The 24366-nt window shown below is 40.5% G+C and overlaps 1 protein-coding gene across 2 annotated transcripts; it reads right to left on the bottom strand.

The window, feature by feature from the left end:
- Positions 1 to 8772: 8772 nt before the first annotated feature.
- On the bottom strand, positions 8773 to 23905 carry LOC122887576 (phospholipid phosphatase 3-like). Of its 2 annotated transcripts, none has more exons than XM_044220922.1 (6): positions 23494 to 23905; positions 18124 to 18278; positions 12305 to 12585; positions 12060 to 12117; positions 11739 to 11915; positions 8773 to 10790 (listed from the first exon to the last, which is right to left on the bottom strand). In XM_044220922.1, the coding sequence occupies exons 1-6, from the start codon at positions 23630 to 23632 to the stop codon at positions 10662 to 10664; spliced, it is 939 nt and encodes a 312-aa protein (XP_044076857.1). In that variant the 5' UTR covers positions 23633 to 23905; the 3' UTR covers positions 8773 to 10661. The 2 variants fall into 2 exon arrangements, with proteins under 2 accessions (XP_044076857.1, XP_044076856.1); XM_044220921.1 differs by lacking the exon at positions 18124 to 18278 and adding an exon at positions 16196 to 16353 and having other exon boundaries at positions 23494 to 23904.
- Positions 23906 to 24366: the final 461 nt, after the last annotated feature.

The raw sequence follows: 24366 nt of genomic DNA, 5'->3' as shown, positions 1-24366 counted from the left end.
GAGAAGACAAATAAATACACTGTTTACAGTGCGTGAGAGGCATACCGAGAAGTGCATGCATTTCCACTAAAAGGCTTGCAAATATTAGAATACATCAACTTCCAAAGTGCATATTGCAATGTCAAACTGAGGCAAAACATAAACAGAGATGCACATTGTGTGAATGCACTAAGGCAGGCACAAAGGCCCGTGCCGTCTGACTGCAGGGTCATCAAAAGATTCCTCCTGCATCAATCTTTGTTGTTTAAACAGATGGCAGCGGCACCGAAGAGCTTGTGCTGTGCCTGATTGAATGCTTGATAGGAGAGCCCAGAGGAACCCGTGTCAGAGGCCACAGGGGCCAGTAGATTCTAAGCACATTAACATTCCTGAATAAATAACCCCCGGGAATGTAATTGTGGAGACATTAAACAGGATTTTCCTCCCAGAGCCCAGGAGAACGGCCAGGCATCACTCTGGTGTCTCCATAGCCCCGGGTTAGGAGGAGCTAAAGAACCCTCTGCCAAAAAGAAGAGCTTTTTAAACCCCTTATATCCTATCCTTCCTTAGAAAAAAAAATCTATTTCTAAAAATTGCAGCAAATTGCACCACTTGAAAGAATTTTGGTGATTCTGGTTTGTCCTTCCTGGTGCAGCCTCCTTTATCGTTTTCATTTAGATTTGGTTCATCTTTAAGTCAGTGAACATACTAACACCTCTGACCAAACCCCATATTTTATGTGTGCAGAGTACTGTCTGTTTTGCATCTTTCTTAATTCTGCTATCTTGACTACACTATGGGTTTCACATTGTTTTTTGACGCAACATGTGTTTGTAATAATGGACTTTCACCATGCAGCTGATGTAAGCTTTGCTAAACTATGTGGTATTTCCCACTGTTCTCTCTATACTACAGTTAATGCTTTCTTGTGTTTGATTGAATTCTTTAAAGATCAAGTGTTTTTAGGCAATTTTGTCACTCACATACACTGATCTGTTCATATTGTGACATTTTGGATATGTCACTGACTGCACCATCAGACCTCTCCATTCTTTCATGGCATATTACACATGCTGGAAACTCTGTAAATGCGTACAGTGGTAAACCGGTAACATTGTGCTGAAATTAGTCCTCAGTTTGAATTGTTACCCTTTAAGTACAAAATGTATGGAAAATATTTAATAGGCATTCACAGTTTAATGCATCTTATAGTACGATATACATTCAGTTTATTAGGTACACCTAGCTAAAACTAATGCCATCTAATACAGCAGCCCTGCAATAAATCCTTTACACCTGTTATAAACTATAATAGATTCTGAGGATTTCACATCATGTCATGCGTTCCAAAGTTTTAGCCCCCACACATTTAAAGGATTTAGATCCAACAGTATCATGTCCTTTGAATTTTGACTGAAGTTTCACCATGCCTAGTATTATACCTATGCTGATCCATTTATACACAGTTACAACTAATTATGAAATATTGATTAAGATCTAAATCAGTATTGATGCCACAGGGAGAACATGTGTGTTTCAATCAATGCTGCATCTCATTTTAAGAATGACTTTCAATGTCACTTACTCATCGTTTAAAAAAAACCCTACATTAATTGATTTCTTTGGCCACTTGGGGGTAGCGCAAAAAGCTGTAAACACAATGTTGAAGTTGTAATGGCGACTGTGTCAGCAAACATCCTACAGATACTTAGCATTTATTTGGAATCGTGTTTGTGACCATCTGATGAATGTGTCCAAATTCTTTTTAGTTCTATTTTGCTCTCCACCAACTTCAGAGGGAAATATCTGGCTCTTAAGCTGCTAAATGCGCCACTGTGTTCACAAGCTAGTCTTTGTCTGCTGTTTGGTGATTAGCAGATGGTGTACAGTCAGTTTTTAAAGCTTTTTCACTGAAAACAGTTGCCTGCTGCAGCTGAGAGAACGACTGATGAGAGCGGTGAGACTGAACCAAAAGAGTTAAGTTGCTGGATGTAAAACCAAAACAATTAGCTGAAAGATGCTAAAATGTTCCATAACAAATGAGGGGAAAAGCATGGTTGGCTGATAAATCTCAAAAGTTTTTTTCACTGCAAGTGACCCCTTTCACATTACACATTATATTAACAATAAGTCATTTGACTTATTGTTAATATAAAAATATTGATTGTTTAGTGCAGCTTTAAATACACAGGTAATAGAACAGATGGAGGCCATCACATGCTATGTTTTCCTTGATGCTGGCAATTACATGTATATCCAAGGCTTAAGTCACAGTCCTGTGGTTTAAAGATCATGATAATAACGTGAGTCAACAGCCTGTGCTTTTACTGTTGCCAAAAAAATGTTGCCAGGTCAGCATTAAGAGTGTAATTTGGAATGACATTTTACACCACATTATCAGTTATGAAAGTTAATACGATCAGTCAAAATCCCAGTTAGTTGTGAATCAAAACTAAGTGGTTCATTTTCCCTCAAAGACATTTTACTGGTTGAGTGTCATTGTCCTGCAGATCAAGCAGTCCCACTGTACTACAATTCTTCATGCTTATGTAGACGTGTAGCTTGTTGGATTTCTAATTCTGCTCTCTAATCACCATTAAACGACCTGTCGAAAAGCTGACTAGTGGATCCAAATGGAATGCAACACAATGAAACCCCCTGCGGTTTAATAGCTCCACTTCTACTCAGAAAGGCTGTTATTGCCAAACCCTTGACGATCTCTCCCCCTCACTCTCTCCGTGCATGTTGTGGTGTTAGAGACACCCGGGGAGGAGGCAGAACCCACTGACAGGATTCTTCTGGACCAACCTGTAGCTCTGTTATAGTGCAGCTTGGAGTTAGCTAGATAGGAGAAGAGTGCACCCTTTTCCTCCCCCGGTGAATCATACATTCCTAATGTTGGAGGTCAGCATTAAGGGTAGACTATAGCTCCAGACACATTGATGATTGTATGAAATAAAGCTGTACTTGGTTGGGTGATTTTTCTCTTTAAAGCCCATGAGGGCTTTCTGTAAGTGATCTTTCTCCCGAGACGTGTATTTGTTACCGGAAAGGTCACAACCGAGCGCCTGCCGGGTGACATGAGAAAGAAAGTGAACAAGGTCAAAAGCCTCTGGCCAGGTGCCAAAAGAAATACATTTTTCAGAGAGAACGAGTGTGATACCTGAGACTGAAAGTTGATCACACAGGGAGAGTTATACCCTGTCTTCCTCTCTGCTCTTTTTTCCCCCTCTTTTCTCCATTTTTCTGTCCTGTCTCATGCTTCCCCCTGTCCCGTTTCTCTGGTTACTGGCTGAAAACACGAGGCCCTATAAAGGGGTTCTGGGATTTTGTTCACCATTACACTGTGCATGCGAAACATTATCTCGATTACCTTATCATTTGAAGGCCTGAGGAAACACAAACCTTCCTCTATATACTGACATGTTACCTCACTGGTGATAGCAACCAGCAGGACCATCCTCCATCCACCTCCTCATCGCAGATACTAAACATGTGGAGAAGATAAGAAGATAAAGAGCCTCACTGGTGAGATGTTGCTGTGCTGTCAGCAAATGGCTGCCGGTGCCAGGTGAACATATGGAGAGCATCAGAGCACGCAGCTCGCAATGTTTGATGAAGTCAATGTTTGTGTTCTGTCAGCAGTATATTCTTCTTGGCCCCCTTCCCATGGGGCTCCTTCAGACACATATGGAGATAATTTGTTCCAATTCTTAAGCAGAGAAAGAAATAAGGGGGTGGGGGGGGTGGCGGTGGCGGCCTTGGGATTTTGGGGTAGGAAATCAGTTTGAGAGGTTGGGGTACAGGGAATGGGGATTTCTGTGACAAATGGCTTTTAAAGAACTTCAGGTAACATGCTAGTGTGTGTTTAGAGATTTTATGGAAGTTGCTACATAACTGTGACATCAAATAGAAAACAATACAAAAAGTCTGAAGCCCCACTAGTAGAGCTTTCAGTGTTTATTACTCCCCTCAATAATTAACACACTATCACTTTTTCTGTTCTTACAGCCTTGCTGTTAGGGGAGCTAACACTGTAAAGTTTGACCTCAGGATGTCACTAGAAAAAAGGTTAGATATGAAATTACCACATTTACAAGGGATCCTCTCCTGGTGAGCATGACTGTGTTCAGCAGACGTCATGACTGATATGACATAAATGATAAATTGCTTGGCAATTTGCCAAGTAAATGTCCTGTAATCCTGAAATCTTTTGTCTGCTGGGGTTCACAAATACCCACAGAATATTTCACAAAATCCAGTCAACATTTTTCTGGATACCTTAGCATGAAACAAAAATTGTTGAGTCATTAGGAATGATGGGGGAGCTACAAATGTAAAGTTTAATGTCACTACAAAAACAGTTGTGGAATCGCCAAATTTAAAAGGGATCTTCCTCTGGAGAGCATGATTGCATTGAACAAATGTTACAGTGATCAACCATTTGCATAATGTCACATAGTGTCTTGTGTGCAAAAGGAAACTGTGATGTAAGACTGGCTCAAAGGAAAGGCCATAAGATCATTAAACTCAAAAGGGTGTGTCCCCTGGGAACCACAAATAGCTATGATAACATTTACTGGAAATCTGGCTAGTTCTTTAAATCTTGTGTTTTAAAATCTTACCTAACAGTGGTGCTAGAGGAAAGCTCATGGAGTGTCCAACATGAAAAGTCAGCAGCATTTTCTTTGGAAAATCCAGCCATTAGTTTTTTGGATACCTTGTCTTGAAATAAAGTCCATCAAGGGAAAACGACCTGACCATGACCTGATGGTGGCACCAGACAAAAGGGCGGTCATTAAGAATGATGCTTTGAGGACCATGAATATCCAGAACAAAGTTCATGGCAGTAATTGTTTCCTAGAATTTGTTGTTGCGATATTGCGCTTTGGGACAAAGTCTTTGTTACTGACCAATAGACTGGCCGACATCATGATCCTTAGGCCCCATTGCCAGCAATAAAAGACTCTATAAAGAAGGAATGGTTTTGATTGTTAGTTCTGCATCCATGGGGTGACTTCCATGGCAAACACTTCAAGGGACGTCCCACATGAGATGGCTGAAATGTTGATGTTGAGCTGGAAAACCTCCAGGATAGGGTTAAACTGTAAACAAAACGTTGCAGCACTACAATCCAAACAACAATCACACGTTACCCTCTGTGTACATTAGACAGTTTCAGGCTAAGCCCCCCGGTCAGTGTAGCCCTGTCTCCATATCAGCTGTAAGAAAGGCTGTGATGGCCCCCCGCTTGATGTTTACATTCTCCAGACACAGGGGAGGATGAAGAGAGAATGAGGGAAAAAGAGAGGCAGAGAGAGAGAATTACTTACAGCTGCAGCACTACAACCCAAAGTCCTCCAAGACTGAGGGCTTCTGGGCACGGACACAACATATTATGGCTAACATTAGGGTTTAGAGCAGTTTTTATGAGGGACGTTTGCATGTATGGACGAGTGAGGGGCAGATAAAGGAGACTTACATAACATGTTTAAGGCCTGTTGTCTTCGCCATACTTTTGTTTCAGTCCACTCAAACAGAATATTTACAAGTGATGAATGTTCTTGTAAACAACTAGTGCAGAGCGATTAAAGATGTGGTGCATTTCTGTGTATATGTAAGTGTTTCAGGCTGGTAATGACAGTCCTGGAAACTGATTGTGCGCCATGAGCAAAGTAAAGAAAAACTCTCAGAAAGTCAGAGAGCTTGGCATTGCTCAAAAGCCGAGGTCTCCTGGGGAGCTAGCTATCATCATGGTGTTCTGTGAATAAGAAAAACATGCCCAGTGGAGCTGTAATGAGGTCACTTATCAGCCAGGGCATTTGGAGGGTGTGCCTAGCTTCCTCTCAGCGTCCCTCCATCTGTCAGGGAGAGGACAAATGACCTCAGCAACTACTGCCAATAATGTCATGTGGCGTCAGACTCTATGACAGCCTTCAAGTTGACTGTAGGAGCAGACAGGCCAAACTTTCTGAAGTACAGGCTTTCTAGAAGAATGAACCAGGTCAGAGTTTTTCTTTTGCTTCTAACTTCTTTTAACTTAAGTGAGTTTTTAAGTGATACGGAAGTATCCGCTGTCGTACCACCAGACTACAGTGCAGCTATTTTCCTCAGACTGTGAGGCTCATAAATGACATGGAACTTTCTGTTATGCTGGTTTTGCACATTATCTACCACTATCTTGTATAATATATGTTTATAAGTAATTGTATATATTGTTTTTATTTTTATTCTATTCTAATTTTAAATATTTGAATATATGTTCTGTGTCTGAGATGCCACTCGGCTTGCTCAATAGCAGTGTCTCAAGATCTACTCAAGATAATCCACAGACTTTCTTGTGAGCAGTCTCACGTAGGAACTATCAGTAGAAAGAATATAGTTCCTACATGAAACTGCTTACAACAAATCTGTGGATTATCTTGAGTAACGGGGTCATGATTTCTGGAAAGAGACATTGCTGTTGAGTTTTTCAAATGTTATTTCATTGGCGCTTTAAGCAAACTCCAAAAAACCCCTCCAAAAATATGTATTTTTGATTTTGGGGTGTACTGTCCCTTTAATAGCTAGACCAAACCACCATAGGAACAGCCAAAAACAGCTCTCACAGTGACAAACTGAAAATGTGTTTGTGTCCTGAGAAAATACATCAGTTTAGTCAGTTAAGTAATAAAAGTTGTGATTGACAACAATCTTAGTGGGAAAGGGGGTGGTGGTGAAATTGTGTGTGTGTGTGTGTGTGTGTGTGTGTGTGTGTGTGTGTAGGGGGTAAAAAAGAAAGAGAATAAGTCATTACTTCAGAGCAACCACAACAGTGAGTTCATGAGAAGAATTTGTAAATCACACAGGGTAATTACTACAAATAATAGGGGTTAAACTGCGGTGGGAAAACACAACAACAGTTTTTTTCTCCAAACCACATGAAAAGGATTCCATTATTAGAATGTTAAGCACTGTTGATCAAGAAAGCCTCTTTGAACAAGAAGAAAAATGGGTCCAGCTGAAAGCGTGAAAAAACATAGGACTGTGCCATTTGTTGGTCTAATGAAAATTAAAAATATACTCTGCATGCAGCCTCTGTCGCTTTCAATTACAAGGGAAGATATCTTTGAGAAAATCTTGCACCACTGATGGTTTAATGGAGTGGGTCAGGACTGGTTCACAAAGATAAACATTATGTCAAGCTTTTGACACTGGATGTGGACATTTGTTGAACAGAGAGGGCAACACTCATGGAAATAAAGGCACTGCCATGTTTGGTAGCAGAGAAGACTTTACACCTTCATTTGATCACTTAGCTCAAACGTGCACCATGTTGTAGCGGCTACTTGAAGCATGCCTTTGAGCTAAATGCTAACATCAGGATGCTAACATGCTCACAATGACAATGCTAACAGGTTGATGTTTAACATGTTTCGCATGTTCGCCATCTCAGTTTAGTGTGTTGGTATGCTAACATTAGCACTAAACAAGTACAACTGAAGCTGATAGGGAATGTTATTAGGTATTTGGTCATAAACCAAACTAAATGAAATGTTGACCTGATGATGGCACTACATAACAAGGGATCATCTTATTACAAAGTATCTTCAGGGGAAAAGGATATATCATTTCATGGCAGTTCATCCAATAGTTGTCAAGACATTTCACTCATAACCGCAAATGACAACCTTAAGGTAGAGGAAAAATCAGGGGATCAACAAAGCTATTAGCATTCATTGTCAGGGGACCATGAATGTGTTCACAAATCTGTGCCAACCCATGTAGTAGATAACGAAATATTCCACCTGCTTGTAGAGAAATCAGGAGATCATCAAAGTCATTAGGGTTCACCCCTGGGGACCATGCATGGATATCTGTACCAAATTTCATGCAATCCATTCAGTAGTTGCTGAGAAATTTCACTAAAAAAACAAAAATGTCAACCTTAAAGTGTGCTAGAGGAAGAGCCAGATCACCAAAGGCCATTGTCCGGTCATCCTCAGAGGACCATGAATGAATTTCATGGCAATCCATCCAACAGTTGTTGAGGTATTCCAGTGTGGACCAAAGTGGCAAACTGACTGACCAACATTGCCTAGAGAGACATGCTGATAGCGTGGTTAAAAAAACTAAAAAAACGAAACTCTACCACAGAGCTCGCACTGTGTAGGGTGTAGTCTTGTGCCCAATTAAGACACTGAAAATAGTCATTTAGTAGTAGTCATAACACAAGACAGCTGCTACACAATAGTATCACCCCTGGCGTGGTCATAAAAACAAAACACATTTTGCTGCTTATTAAACTAATCAATTTTAATCTCAATCTGGGCAATGTGCCTGATCCACAGTGAAATCAATCAGTTTAGGATACCAGGTGAACACACAGGCCTAAAACCCAGCTCATGCTATGCTGGCACATACAGTAACTTCAAAATGGTACAACCTGTGGATGGTCTATATATATATGGTTTATTCAGCATTTGTGTGGAGACAAAGCCATCTATAAGGATAATACAAGACACTAAAGGTAAATTATATTGCTTCTAACCATTCTCATGTGAATGTACTTTGCCACTCTGGCATACTTTCTGTGTGGAGTCTATATTATTCCAGGGAGCCATTGGGGAGAGGGGTTAAAACCTGGAATGTACACTATTTCCCCACAGGAAGCCGAGCATGGAAGTCTACCATTGCCCCACGCCCAGATCTCTCCATCGCATGCACAGTTGGCCGGCTACTGAATTATAGTACAAGTCAGAGATTCTATTCATGTATGACACAAAGAGTAAAATGAACGTCACAGTACACTGCTCTTGATCTTTTGTTTTATTAAAGAAATTTTATCTTTGACACGTCTTAACAATTTCATTGTACAAAATTTCACGGCATTACAAAAATATTGAAAGGCAATTTTTTAATAAAAATGTACTGAAGCTGTCTGCCTTGAGAGCTTTGCTTTTCATAAAACTTAATATTCACAAGTTGTCAACTTTACTGGATGACATCTGCCAAGCTTTGCCTCTTTAAAGCAGCATGTTTTACATTTACACAGGTCTCGACACAAAGTCATAGTGGGTGTTTCTTCAAAGATATACTACATATACACACATGATACAGTATTGTACAATGTATGGTAGCATGCAGAATTTTCTGATGCTGTACGTAGTAGATTTTCAAGACATAACAAAACTACTTTCTCTATAAGCGTCAGATCAAAGTTTGCCTCAGTAACTTAAAACTGAGTTAGGATGATGCTTTCAGTCAGTGGTTTTAAGTACTATTTTTTTTTTTTGCTAAAAAGTTAATTACATTAATGTCATGCAAACATATTAGCATCATTATTACTTTAAATTGTATACCAATGTAATGATTTTCATCTATTATAATGCAGAGCCTCATTGCCAGCCCTATTGTATTACTTTACAAGACTTGAGCTATTAAGCAGTTACAATGTGCCAAAATAATGAATTGTTTACTTTTTTACTGTTTTGCTGAATTGTGCTTTGGTACTGAAAAGCTACAGTAAGTAACCACTGCTCTAGGAAGTCCTTGTCTTTATTTTAAGTACATATATATATATATATATATATATTCCTGTGTAGCATACAGTATATCACAGGATTTCCCAGTGATGTGAATCATCACTATGATTAATAACAGTAAAGTACATGTACTGTATATGACGCTTTTTCCCCACAGTGTTCCCGTCTCAAGTTACATGTGTCTGTTGGAGCAGGTGCCTGTTCTCTGGCTGAAGAGAGGCACACTTGTAGGCTATAAACACTGAAATATATAGACATGACATTAAGACACATTGGCACGCTCACAGAAAGGCCTCCTCCACACATACATACACACAAGCATACGCATGGGACGGACACACACACACACACACACACACACGCACTGACCTAACACTTGTGAGCACCCGTCTGGTACATATAACAGACAGTCATTTCATTAAATGGCTCAGTGGGGGCTCATCCTAGCCAGCAGAAAGAGGCCCATATCCAACTCACTGTACTTTCCACCTACTGTAACTTATGTGCACCATCTAAGAAACACTACATTAGGGACATAATAAAAGCTTACAGAGTCTTACAAAGCTTTCCAAAAGCTTCACTTCAGGTCATTCAAGTGGTGACAAACAGTACTGAGTTTAGCTAAATTAGTGCTATAAGTCACACGTACAATGCTTATGTTTGTAATAAAACCAAACAACATCCTTCATTAAATCAAGGAATTTGGTTTTTTGTCACGATCTGTTTGTATTAGTCACACAGTGAGTGAGTGGCAGGAATATTAGTATAGCTCCCATGTTGGATGCAGCTGAGCAAAGTCACACAGCTTTATTTACAGCTGCCATTTCTCGATTTTGTTTGATTTCAGACTTTTGTCCATGGAAAGGCCTTGACAGAGGAGAATCTCTAATAATCTTCATAACAGAAGAGGAACAAATATCCCGGGTCCTCTCTCTTTTCCACATTAAAATGTCTGGTGAGACTGAGGAAAAATATGAAAATTTCCGTTGAGAAAGCAAAACTTGCTTGACTGTTTTCCATAGCCTCTGAGATGTTCAAGATTCCATATTTGTCTGCATTATCCCAACTGTTGGAGTTTATTTTATCCAGTATTGACCAGTGGCTGTAGTAGTGATTTAAATGACAGAAGTCAGGGTTATGTACTGTTTGCAGTCTCCTCTATGCCATGATGAGATGGTTGCTCCGCTCTCTGATGTCTGCTGGAGGAACAAGGTCTTTCTTCACTGGGGTTGGTGACAGGGTAGAACGTCTACCTTTGGGCTTGAACAAATCAGACACAAAGAATACCTGTGGAGGGAATAGAAAAAAAAACATGAACATCTCAATCACTGCAAAGTGTCACATTCAAAATCAGAAGCAATGCTGTTACCAAGAACTGTGACAACAAATTTACACCACTTAAGTGTGTTACCTTGAACGTAGAAGTGGCTAATGAGCTACATTTACAAACAATTCCCCCTGTCCCCCTTTCTTCCTGACAGTTTTCTGTTGTCCAAGGTAATTTCACTTCCTTTCCTTTACAGATACAGTATGGTGTTCTTCAAGGTTCTGTATTAGGTTTCCTTCTGTTTCCCCTTTACATGCACCCTATCTACAATAAAAATTGTATGTAAAATGTTTTTTTTAATAAACTTTCTCAATTGAATGAAGACAAATCTACACAACAACATTTGGGTAATCATGCTTGCCCCACACTTCTGTCTAAAATCTGACCTTATTTTCAGGCTTGTAGGTCGTGTTTTTACAAACTAAGATGAACTGTATATTCCAGACACACTTTTACAGTATCATTGTCAGATACAGAGAATAACATTATTCATGCCTTTATTTCTTCACATATTGATCATTGTAACATTTCGTTTTCATGCTTTAGGTGTATTGCACACTCCTGTCTTAACACTTGGATCACAAGCACCTTGTTTTAACAAGAACAAGACAGAGTGACCATATATGCCCCAATTTTGGATCCATGTACAGCAAGACCCAGACCCAGACCCAGCAAGACCCTGCTGAGCTGATTAATTACAACGTGCTGAATTGTTTAGCCTCTTTTTACTTCACTCAACTGACAATGCTTTTTGTGCTGCTCTGCTCTTTTTTGTGTCATATTATTATTATTTAACTGGAAAGTTAGACATAACATTCAATTCATTTATAGTTAAGGCCACTCTTAATGATCTCTGATTTAATCTAATATAGAAGATTACAATATTACAACATAATAGAACCACTCACTATGCAGTATGCCACCAAGGCTCCCTGTACAAAACCCGCCAGGACATCAGTGGGGTGGTGCTTGTGATCAGAGACACGGGACAGGCCAGTGTAGAAAGACATCATGATGAGGGTGAACTGAGTCAGAGGGCGCAGCAGGCGAGCTCCATGCCAAGTGAAACGAGACTGCAGGTAAAACTATAAAAGAGACAGAATTGTGAGTTGATATAGATAGAAATGCTTTATTGACTAAGGAGGGAAATTTGTTTTCAATATGGTGTGTATTCATACACGGTACAACAGAGTGTGTGTGTGTATGTTAAAAACAATTCAGTAACTCACCACCAGGTAAAGCATGGTGTACATGGAGAATGATGCATGTCCAGAGAAGAAAGACTTCCTGAGAAGAACAGAGGACAATCAGCATTGTACCGTAGCTTACAATGTAAAAGCTATCACTAGTCAACACGAGTACAAATACATACGTAAACTTAAAAAAACAAACAAATAAACCCTAAATAATATGTTTTAAAATATTTCTTGTATTTGAAAACACTGTAAAATATGTTTTCATATTTGGCAATTACCTGGCCTCCTGAACTTTGCTCTCTGGCCCCTGACACTGGTAGTCAGTGATGTAGCCCAGGGAGCAGTTGATAGTGGAGAAGTCAGGTTTGCACACATCAAGGAAGTGAGGGCGCATGCGGCCCACTGACACTTTGGCAATGTCAGTGAAGGACTGGCTGATGGCACAGCCGAAGACGAACACGCCCACCTGCTTGTAGAGAGCAGAAATGTAGGGGTTTCCTACAAAAGACTTGGATCCCTCGTTCAGAAAGTAGATCCTGTAGCTGTCCCCAATGATGATCTGAAGGAACGGAAGAAACGGTGACATCAGTGAATATCATGATTTTGACTTAGTCCCAGTCCCAGTGTCCACCCTAATTCCTAAGCACTTAATTCACATCTTCTGAGTGCTCAGTGAAAATGTGTGAGTGCAGGAGAGCCAAAATATTTTATGAGGAATTGGACAGCACTTTGAAATCATGCTACTTGGACAAAGGAATTTGTTTGGCCGCTCATATTACACATGCAATTCAATATACAATTGTTTGTTATTGTTTATAATTATCTGAATATAATAATAGCCTAATAAACCTGCTCTTGTCTTTTTTCATCATTTCATCAAGGTCTTGTGGACTTATTGGAAATGTGTTGAGGGTGGACATTTGGGCATGTTCAGAGTGGAGAATTTAAGTTATGTATGTGACCAAAATAACTTTTTTCAGCTAAAATAAAATTCAGTGATTTCTCTTGAAGTGGTTTGAAAAGGGAATTCTGGTTGAATGTGTTTACCAGTGTCATTCTACGTCTGAGAGGAAACAGTGAGGCGATTTGGGAGGCAGCTCAAACTGTCCGCCATGTATAGTTTTCTGTAAGTGTGTAAATAAACCACCATCTAAAACCGACGAATGACGTGCAAGGCGCACTTAGGGGGAGGTGGATAGCCATAACTCACAACAGCTGTTCAAGCTAAAAAAACGCCTCCCTAACCCCCTTGTCTCCTGTTGTCTTCAGGCAGCTCAAAAATGAAAGTGTGGAAGAGGAGTCAGAATGAGTGTGTGGGGGAGTTCCAGGGAGAAAGTGGAGGGATGGAAGGCAGAGTGACAGGAAGGGAGGATAGAAAGCAAAAAGAGTATGAATAAAGAACAGAGTTACAGGACAAGATGGGTGCAAACAAGGAGAAAGGGGAAGAAAGAGGAAGGTGAGAGGAGAAGCGAGTGTGAGGGAGAGCAGGGAGGGAGCGGGGGAGGCACCGCTGGTTCTAATCAGCAGAAACGCTGAGCTAGGCGACGTGTCTGATTTTGGTGGCCAGACTCCACCAGGCGCACGTCGGGGGCACGTTTGTTTTTCACCGCTCCGGCTGTCTCTCTGAAACGGCTCCGATATCACAGGGGATGTCTGGCTGTTTTCATGTTAGTATCTTGGTTTCATCAGACATTCTTTTGAGGGGAGCAGAACTAAGTCTCATTCTGGGAAACACTCTCTCTAGAAGGATAGCCTTTACGGAGATTTAACAAGCTGATAGAGTGTGTTGTTTCCACCATCCAGGCCTTTGGAGCCAACTCGATAAAGCCCAGCTGCTTTCATGGGAGAAAACACATCTGGTTCCCCTTGTGTAAAAGACTTAACTATGTGAGTGAATAAATGAATTGGCATTGTAGGATATGTAGCTGTTACACTGAAACCTCAAGAGATAATCATTGGGGCAAGATGCTGATTTGTGGCTTATGTCGAACGTCTTGTATTTCCAAAGTGACACCGTGGTGTTTTCATTTCTTCTAAAAAAGATCTGCATAAATTATAAAGGATGTGGCCTCTTACGTTTCTCAGCTCTATTCAGTGGGAAATGAAGCACTAAATGACCTAATGTTGGTGTTTTCTGGTTCAGAACACACAAAGGCTGTCCAGAACACTCTAGGGGAGAGATGGATTGTAAAGTCACGTTTTGCTAGGGGGAAAATTAGATATCTGGCAAAGTCTTCTTGTTTAGGGCCTTCACCACAATTCCACCCCACCAATTACAGTATTTAACCAAACAACCATTGCGTCAACCATAATTACACAGAGCCAGAACTCCTTCTCACCATGAAAACCCCTGTGGCCCCAAGCCCGTATAGTAGTCTGCTCTCCAGGAGGAGGGCACTACTGGCCATGCGATGAGGAAAGGCAGCTTCCCACTGCGGGTCTGCCAGGTGACAACTGCACATGCTATGGCAGTGCTGAGTAACACCAAAGAGCAACTAGAAGGTTTGTCTAGAATTTTCAAGCGTGCCTGCTGCTTATATTTCCTTATTTCCTGTCACTTGGAATTTTCAGTGTGGTAGCTAATGTGTTAGTACCTGCTGAGACATTGCTAGGTGTTGTTAGGTGTCTAGCACATGGCTGCTAAATAGTTGCTAAGGTATTACAAGCATTTCCCATGCGGTAGCTAGTTGGTTGCTAAAGAGTTGCTAATTACAAGTATTTCCAATGCGGTAGCTAGTTGGTTGCTCAATAGTTACTAAGGTGTTACAAGCGTTTCCTATGCGGTAGCTAGGTGGTTGATAAATAGTTACTAAGGTGTTACAAGCGTTTCCTATGCGGTAGCTAGATGGTTGCTAAAGAGTTGCTAAGGTGTTACAAGCGTTTCCAATGTGGTAGCCAGATGGTTGCTAAAGCGTTGCTAAGGTATTACAAGTGTTTCCAATGCGGTAGCTAGTTGGTTGCTAAATAGTTGCTAAGGCGTTACAAGCCACAATGAGATGTAGGGAATAACTTGTAATTATAAACTTATATATTATAAACTCTGTCTAAAGCGTATTCGTTTTTTCTTTCTTAGGTGTGGATATGGGTGGGTTTGGGTATGGAAGTCAGGATGTAGGGTTGGGTTATGTTTTGCTATACTAATTTAGTAGAAATACAGAGACTTCTACAAAGACTACTGCTATTACTGTACACCTTGTCTACACTGCCCATAGCAGCACGTCAGCAGCACAACAGAAGCTGCATGTCAGGATCTACACTGGAATTTTTGAGCCACAGTACTACTGTGAATTCAAAAGTGTTTTGAGAGATCTCAAAGGCCAGTACACAATCATGTACTTGGAAGCACAAGCGGGGAAAAACGAAGGCCGAAAAAACGCTTTGGGTCACAGTTATCTGTGTTAAGTCTAACTGAAATGCTAACTATTACGAGGCTGTGTAGACAGATGCATTACTCTAAACTGAAGCATGTCTGAAAACTGTGGCAGAAAAACGTCTGGAGCAGATGGGGTGTTAAGCTTCTGTGCCTCTGAGCGGTGGCAAATGGAGAAAAATGAATGCGAATTACAGGATGTTGGGATGATGGTTTAGTGTGCAGATTTTGGATACATCCCCACTGTTTTCTTCCAGGAGAAGGCAACAAACTACTCAACACTTCACTTGCTCAAGTGCTTTAATCAACTGAGTCATCTTAAGCCCCCAAAGAAAAAGCCTTGAACAAATGCTGTTTTTTTTATCTAGAATGTGCTGAAGCCAATCACAGGGACTGATAACACAGGTATGGAGAGGTGTTGTTTCAGTAATCATGTAGGATAATCTCAGTTTATACCCACGGTAAGCCAACTGATAAAGCCCTCTGATTGAGTGTGTATTTCTCTGAACATGAGTGCAGTGGGAATGTGCGTGGTTTGGTTGACACGAAAAAAACATGAACATGTGTAAAATCTCTATATCATTACCACATTATTATATATTGTTGGAAATGTTACTGTTTTCATAAACAAATTAGAACCCCTACTGGACTTTTTGAGAAATACTACAATGCAGTGAGGAGGAGAAATGATGTGGTCAATGTCTGGTATAAGGTGTCAGCGGGTGCTGCTAGTAATGGTAAAGGCTGCTGAAACATAAAGAGTGATGATAACATTAGTGATCAGAGTGAGGTGACTTACAGAGAGGATGGTGATAAGAATGCCAGCAGCGCTAAGCACACCGTCGCTAATGGTGTCTCCATTTTTGGCCGGGTACTTGATGGACTCATCATCGCAGTAAAACCCTCTACGGTAAGGCTGAACTGCGCTGGTCTCAATGACCAAGAAAGGCAGGCCGGCTAGTGTGAAGAAGCAGTGAGCGGCACAGAGAGAAAGAAGGGAGGTGGGGATGGGTGAGGGAGAGAGAGATGGAGGTGATGGGTTAATGACACGCAAATTACAGAGGTCGCAGGTACAAGCAAAAGGCAACAAGGGAACATCTGGGACCGGCTCAATCCATTCTGAGGTTGTTATCTGTGACTAATCAAGAAATAATGACTCCAGCTTCAATATTCAGTATTAGTGGGGCCTTTTGAGACCAGACCTTTGTATATATTAAAGGGCCATACCTGTGTTTTTTTGTATGTTTTAGCCTGTTAACTACAAATCATGGACGCTTTACCGATGGCCATTTTCCAAAGCACACCATATGTTTTTAGACTGATCTCTATCTCTCCAGGCTGCGATTAGTTTCCATTCATTTCACTGCAGAATGACAATGAAGTGGCAGACATTTAGTAATAGGAACCTAAAATAAACTTTTAGCCAGCTCACATTCTTAGCTTACAACTTGCATTATTGTCTTGTGGCAATAGTCAACTTAATAATGGCAAATAGCAAAGACAGGGTATAATAGCCCAACTTCAAGTCTTAATATTGCCTATTCTTCATAACCAAAAGTGAAACAATCACAAAAAACCAAAGGTGTTTAAATTTAAGTGATATAAAAAGAGAAAAAAGCAGGCAAATCCTCCTATTTACTTGTAAGCAGCATTTCTTTCTCTTCCAAAAAATAAATAAATAAAATTCTTCACCTAAGTTAAGATTTCTTTCAGACCTTTCACCCACATCTTTTGACCTTCATCAGCAGATGGGGTTTGCTCAGTTGTCATAGAAATGGTTTAGTTGTTTTCATGTGCACCATCTCCATAAGAACTGAGAAAACTCCATCTGCTGATGAAGACCAGGTGATGTGGGTGAAAGGTCTGAAAAAAATCCAGTCATTGGATCTTTGAGTTGAGATTTTTTTAAATTAAAGTAAAATCACAATTTGCTTGAAACCAGCTAATTATTTTGACGTAAGAGCTTAAACTCAAGGTCCACTTACTAGATGATGAAGATTCAGTAAGTGGGCTGTGAGTTGCACTTTATGTCAAACTACTAGTTGATTAACCAATTAGGAAATCCACAGAAAATTAATTGGCAACAATTTAAAAGTTGATTTAGTGTTTTAAATTTATTCTTAAGCAAAAATGCCAACAATTCACTGGTTCCAACCACTCAAATGTGAATATTATCTAATTGTCTTAGTCTTTTATGGTAGTAAATTGAATATCTCCAGATTCTGGACTGTAATTTAAATAAGTTAACTTGGGCGTTGGAAAATTGTTATGGACATTTTGCACTCTTTTCTGACATTTTAAAGCATAATCGATTATTCAATTATTCTATAAAATAATTGGTGGTTTCATCCTTACTAACTATTTTAAGGTCAAGAGTGAACCTTTAAGCTCAGCAAATCCTTGGTATTTTTGATTGATAAATTACTTTAACAGTTAATACTTTCTTACAGTAGTGAAATAAATAGAAAGCAATGGCTGCCTAGGCTCTAAGGTAGGAAATCAATCTGAAAGCCTATGATAATATACAGTAGCTTTGGAAAATGGTTGGCAGTAATGTACAGTATAGATGATTTACAGCTAATGAGGTACAAAATGCAAAACCACTGAGTGTGAGTCAGAGCCTGTCAAACCAATCATGTCTTTTGAGGTGTCACAAGCCAACCATTGGATGAATTGAGTGTCCCAACATGCTCTCTAGTTCTCTTGCAGTACCACAGCAGGACTTACTGAGACCACGGGCACAGTGACGCCCACGGCTGTGAGAACGGTGTTGGACACCGTGCTGCTCTTATAGGTCAGCCTGATGCTGTTGTCATTGCAGAAGAATCCTCTCTGGTAAGGCGGGAATGGAGATTTGTGCAAAAACACGGCAACAAGCAACACTGTATTGTTGGACACACACGAGCAGAGGTCAGACAGCTCTTTAAACCAAAACAGTGGACAGCTGCATCAATGGACATTATCAACAGGAAGACAAACAGAAAAGCACGCAAAGGCACAGACAGACAGAAATCTCAGACAGTCATACAAACAGCTTAAAACCTCCCAGCAGACATGTATTCAAGTTATGTCCTATTTTCAAATCTGACACTGTCATGGGAAAATGAGCCAAAATAAACAAAATCAAAAGCTACGTTTTAGACTTAAGTGAAGCTTTTATGCTTAGAATAGCATCAACTGATCTCAAACACTAACAGCGCTAAAAGGGTTGGATGTGTCATGTTCTTAAGAGAGACCACTGACAAGAAAAAAAAAAAAAACCCAAAACACTATGAGAGTCTTCCTTCTTTTCGTGCTGAGACTTTCAAGTGCACTTAAAAAGGCCCACGTTAAGCTGCCTTGGGGGGTGTCTGCGTCTGATCAATTTAGTGTCTTTCGCCACTTAAAGTGGCAAAAAAGATCTTATTTATCTCGGTACAACAAACACAGAGTGGGTGTTACTAAGATGCAAGTCAAAACGGACAGCTTATTTTCCCCATTTACCAAAGGCTTCAGTGGAGGACTTTGAAATTTGAGTGTGGACGTGGTACCCAGGAGAGGCCTCAAATCTCTGACAGAATTTGGAAAACACACTTTCAAATCACTTCAAAGCGGCATTTAACTGATGATGGAGCTTTCAAGTCACTCTTTGAATAATTCTGCGATCTGCCGATACAAAGGAAAACAAACATCAGCGCTCTCTTTCTCACACGCTCTCTTCCTCTGTCTCAAAAGCTAAAAAGCACCGGGGTGTAGAGGTCAGTGCTGAGAGCTGCTGAAGGCGGGATGGTTGTGGTTGGGGATGGGGGTGGAGGGGCATGATTTCTCAAACCAAATGTCAACACACGCTTCAGTTGCTGAGCCCCCCAACCCCTTACATCCACACACACACACAGCTGACGTTGGCCTTTGAAGGTCCAGCTGGGTTGAGCTCAAGTTACAGACAGAGCTCTGCTGCCTGATGGGAACTCCAGAGCGCTGGCCTGCCCTCCACATTCAGCAGGATTCACATTATTAACTGTCTCGTTTTCATTCTCGCTCTTCACACAAATACCTGGACGGAGCTACCAACTGCTTCAAAGCAAGTCTAGTGGCGAGAGAAAGAGCAGGGTGGTATGCCTTAGAGTTCTATAACAATAAAATATAGTAAAAAAAATACAGTACTGCCCTAAAGTGCCCTAAATCCTAATCGTCTGATCCCTTTAGTTTGCTTAGCCTGGCCATGAACAGAACCACACAGGCCTTCCCAAAACAGGGACTTTGGCTGCCTAAACAGCAAAAAAAAAAAAAAAAAAAGCATACACGGCTGAAAGTGCTGGATGTGAAACACATTAACCCAAAAGTCCTGACCCCTGCAAACGCCTCTAAACACATTCACAGACCCAATACAAACCACAAGGCCAGAGGCAGAGGGCAGAGATTGATAGAGAGAGACAGAGAGGTGGCAAATGGATTGATGAAATAAAGTGTCCACAGCTTTTAAGGGACATGCAAGGGTCAAGTGCTTCAAACAGCTGATTGGAAAGAAGGGGGGGGGAAGCACAACCCCAGCGAGACACTGTCAGGTCCTGTTTTCCAGACGTTCAGCGGGGTTTTCTTCTCCACTCAGTCCTCCAACCCCTTCCATCCATCTAATCTGTGCAGCGTGAGCTTTGAGTTAGTGAGCATGTTAGGATTTTCCCCTCCTACCCTCTTCCTCACTTCCCGCTTCTAACAGCCGGGGGGTGAGGGGGAGGGTGTCCTTGTCCTGCCAACAACAACACCAGTCAGCAGCCGTGGGTATGTCTTTTGCATTAGCTCAACATCAACCCAAAGACATCAGAAACAAACAAAACCGAATTGGAGCTGGAGGGAGAATTTTCAGTTCCTAATGTCAACATCAGGTGTCTTCTATGCCTGAAAGCAGTTTGCTTAACAATCAACTGGGGAACCCTAACTGAAAATAAGCAAACACTGTAAATGAAGAACGATGATGACTTTTTCAGCACATAACTGAACGCCGACTCACATCAAAATATGGGAGAACACATATTATTAAGACACTAGTTAGAATTTCCTACGCTTGCCCGTTTGCCTTTCCCCCAGTTCAGCACTGGCAGTTCCATGTAGCTGCAGTTTGTGGAAACAAGAATCAATGTATAACCCTCATGGTGAATTAAATCCCAACCATATTTTGGAGGCATTCGCTAAAACACCAAGTGTGACTATTAAAATAAACAGACGCACATTTTCCACTTGCAGGGATCTCTCACTGTCTGGCGTAGAAATGTATACATGTCTGAGGTAGTTGTGGTGTATACACAGATGCAGTTGTTTTTACTCGCAGCAGCCCCCACACAACTTGCGCCCTGTCTGTCTGTCAGTCTGGCCTGCTGCAAAACATAGTTCACAGTGGAAGGGAAAGCGGGTCAGCCTGCTTGGGTTAAATAAAAGCGCATTTGCATTGAATTGCTAGTGGCTATAACTGCTGCTTTTCACCCGTTTTTCACTATTTTTTATTATTCACATTTCTAAAGAAGAGTAGGTATTACACATGAGGAAGTTTACAGTTTACATCTCTGTTCCTCCTTTATTCCCATAGCCTCCAAACACACACACACACACACACACACACACACACACACACAAAACAAAAAAGTAATGCTGACAAAACATGTATGTACAAACAAACATAAATTAATCATACAATGTCACATGTAGAATGTATGTATACATCTTAATTACAAAAATATTGCAAACATCATTCAGTACTATTTGAAACAGCAGATATCATTGTGTACCTCTGTCTATTAATATCCAAACATGCCATAAAATGTATCACATATAACTCTTTGTTTTTCTTTTGGTGTTTGATTAGTTGTAAAGTATGACAAATTAAAATACAGCCAAGTTTGACCCTTCCGTCTGTGATTAAACTTGACCTGAGATACTTCACTCAAAAACAGTCTTGGGGAACATATTGGCTTTTATAGCTGGGGAGCACTTGTTTCTTTCAGGACTTCAACTAAAACGGACCTTTCCAGCTTAATGTACCACTTCAACTCCTTTCAGTGCTTAAAGTTCAACTGAATCGTCAACTAACACTTCAACCTTATTCAGTACTCACACTTAAACTGAAACTTCAGCTTCTTTCAGCCTTCCATTTTAACTGCCATTTCAACTTCATTAATATCAACTGACACTTCGTCTTTCAGTATTTGCACTAATTCAAAAGTTTTATGTGCAAATTTTCAGCAAATCTGATTGAGATCAAGCTTGTTGGTTAATTTTTAAAAATCAGTTCAACCAAATTAGAAAATGGAGTTGCTTTCAGTTTCTGTTTTATTTGCTGAAGTTTTGAGATATTTGAGACTACCCCGACATAAATACCACAAGCATTAGAAACCATCAACATTACAAAAAAGTTTCTTTTGTAATTTGGGTGAACTGACCATTTAACTCCACCTGTTCACACTGTTTCCTGTTTACCTGGTCAAACATCGGTGTGTTCACAAAACTTAGAAACTATAAGTGCAATTGCAGCTGATTAACCACCTCTTACCTAGTGCTGAACCAGGGCAAATGCACACGGTAACATTATAAGACGATTAACGGGAAAACATGAAAGCCACCTGCCTCGGCTTAATGTAAACTGAACCTGATCACCTCACCAGGGCTTCAAGCAGAAAAAAACTAAACAAAATAATGCTTTCCTCAGCATTATTTGTCAGGATTCAGTTACAAACACCACTGAATCAGGGTGAATTTCTCCTCTAGTGTACTGATTAATGTTATCTTTACGGGCACTGATGGTCTACTGGAATCACAGTCACTGGAGATAGTTCATGTGCATGAGAGAGAAGCAGAGAGATATCCCTGGATGCAGTAATACTAGCCCTGCAATCAGTGTGTGAGAGTAGAGAAGTGGTGATTACTAGTACCGACCCAACATTTCCGCCTTTAGCCAGAAAAACACTGCTGGTTTGTTGACAAGCTTCTCTGTGGGAAGTTACGTACATACAGAGCAAATCATGGGGATTTACCCTCCATAGAGACAAAAACTAGACCAAAACTAAATATAGCTTGTCAGAAAAAGACTGTTTACTGTAGATCTTTCATGAATTGTTTTAACAATAGCTGGTGTTTTTTTTCCCCCATGCAGTTCCAAAAAAAAAAAAGTTTTATAGCTGAACACTGCTTTGCTGTTTCACAATCACATTCTTACACTAATGCTCCACAGAACAAAACATTTGAAACATATGGTTATATCAGAGAAGAACATAAAAGAGTGAAAATTAGTGAATGGTCATAGGTTTGAGCCCCAAGGACGGGAAACACACACTCAGGTCTGACCTTTTCACCACTTGCCTTAATTACTCCACACACACACACACACACATACATACATAGACACACACAAACATATATTGTGCCAGATGTTGAGATCAAGAGAATTCCTGCTGGTGTGGAATGTGAGCCATTCTGGAAAACATAATGAGGAGTCAAAGCAAGCAGAGGTACAGTACAGGTGTGGGTGGAGACCAAAGAAATATAGCCCTCCTGGAGCAATTTATTAGTTTCCCCTTTGCCAGCACTATTTTTCTTTGGAAAAGGAAAACAGACTTCCACTAACGTTAGCGAATGTAATTTTTGGAAAATATGTAGCTTAATAGCTGTTACAGCTAAATATGTAGGCTACAGTTACTGATGGGGCATCACTTGTTGCTTTGGTAACGCAGCTTGTCGAGCTGGTGTAGCTAACACATTTAAAACATTTTGGCTAACACGACGTGTTTATATTTGATATTTAGCTTGAAATTAGTCTTCAGTATCTTAATAGTTTCAATTCAATTGAATTAATTTCACGGACGTTTAGTTAGCTTAACGTATCAGTAGAAATGTGCTTTCCCTACAAGTATTATAATCATGTAATACAGCAGTTAAACATCACAAATAAACTGTTGAGGAGCAAAAATTGCTCACTTAATCTTGAACACGCGTTAAGTCCTGTAAAGTTAGGAATATTAGTTACAATTAAACGATTAAAAAAAGCCATAAATTCACTGCTGATACCCAAAAGTAGTGGGCTAATGTCATACATGTTAGTGATGACGGTAATTCACAAAGTGAAACTCCTACCTAAAAACAAGCAGAAGAGATCCACTCCGACCAGTAACTTTCTCCTGCTGTGGTCTTTGCAGTTATTGTTGTTCAGTGAACTCCCGCCGTTCCTCGTCTCGGCTGCCATAGTTTTCTCATATATCAAACAGCGTTGCATTTAAAACGTGTTATGTGGTTCAAATAAAAAGGGAATACAAATCTTGTTACTAGCTATCGCAGTGCTGCGTTTACTTTAAAGTTTCCTATCTAAGTTACTACAAGTGGCTAGCGAATTTACTTATGTCCTAAGGAGGAGTTGTCATGCAAGTCTGTACTGTTGCTGAGAAAATACGCTCACTCAAAATGTAACCACTAGTCCCTGTCTCTCTCTTAAAACGATCACAGCACACTTTCTTCTAACCATCCTTTACTCCTTTCCTTGGGATATAGTGGGAGTCCTGTGACAGCCTTCCAAGAAAGCCCCTCCTCCAGCCCCTCCCCTTTCAATTAATGCCATATGCCAGCTCCTTCACACAGGCTGATTCCCACACTCACCTCTTGGTGCTGTGGGGGGGGGGTTGGGTGCTCACAGCAACGCAGCTGTAACAAAGGGGGGGATTCCACAAAGCAACGTCAGCCAGATGTCAGATAACAATGAAAAAGACCCTGGGATGTGAGCACAAGTTGTACTTTTGTGCAGTTAGAGGTCTGTTTTCGACAAGTACTGATGGGTTCCCCCCAGCCCCTCTTTACAGATATTTAAAAAAAAAAAAAAAAAAAAAAAAATGAAAATGACAAGATGTAATACAGACTGCACACCAGGACAAATGTAAACTGTGGAAAGTGTAAAGAAAATGTAGGTGGTGCAAGGCTCATATTATATATACACACACCACCTTGACAAAGTATCAA

Source organism: Siniperca chuatsi, linkage group LG13 (assembly GCF_020085105.1).
Source record: "Siniperca chuatsi isolate FFG_IHB_CAS linkage group LG13, ASM2008510v1, whole genome shotgun sequence".
In the NCBI taxonomy this organism is placed as follows: Eukaryota; Metazoa; Chordata; class Actinopteri; order Centrarchiformes; family Sinipercidae; genus Siniperca; species Siniperca chuatsi.
The sequence above is the reverse complement of the archived record's forward strand: the minus strand, read 5'-3'. Positions and strand labels throughout refer to the sequence as shown.

Coding starts and splice junctions, on each gene's coding strand:
- LOC122887576 (XM_044220921.1), bottom strand. CDS start 23,632: ATGCAACGCTGTTTGATATATGAGAAAACTATGGCAGCCGAGACGAGG. Junction 12,118..12,304: donor AGCAAAGTTCAGGAGGCCAG/GTAATTGCCAAA, acceptor TGTTCTTCTCAG/GAAGTCTTTCTTCTCTGGAC. Junction 10,791..11,738: donor CCTTGGTGGCATACTGCATA/GTGAGTGGTTCT, acceptor TTCCCTCCACAG/GTATTCTTTGTGTCTGATTT.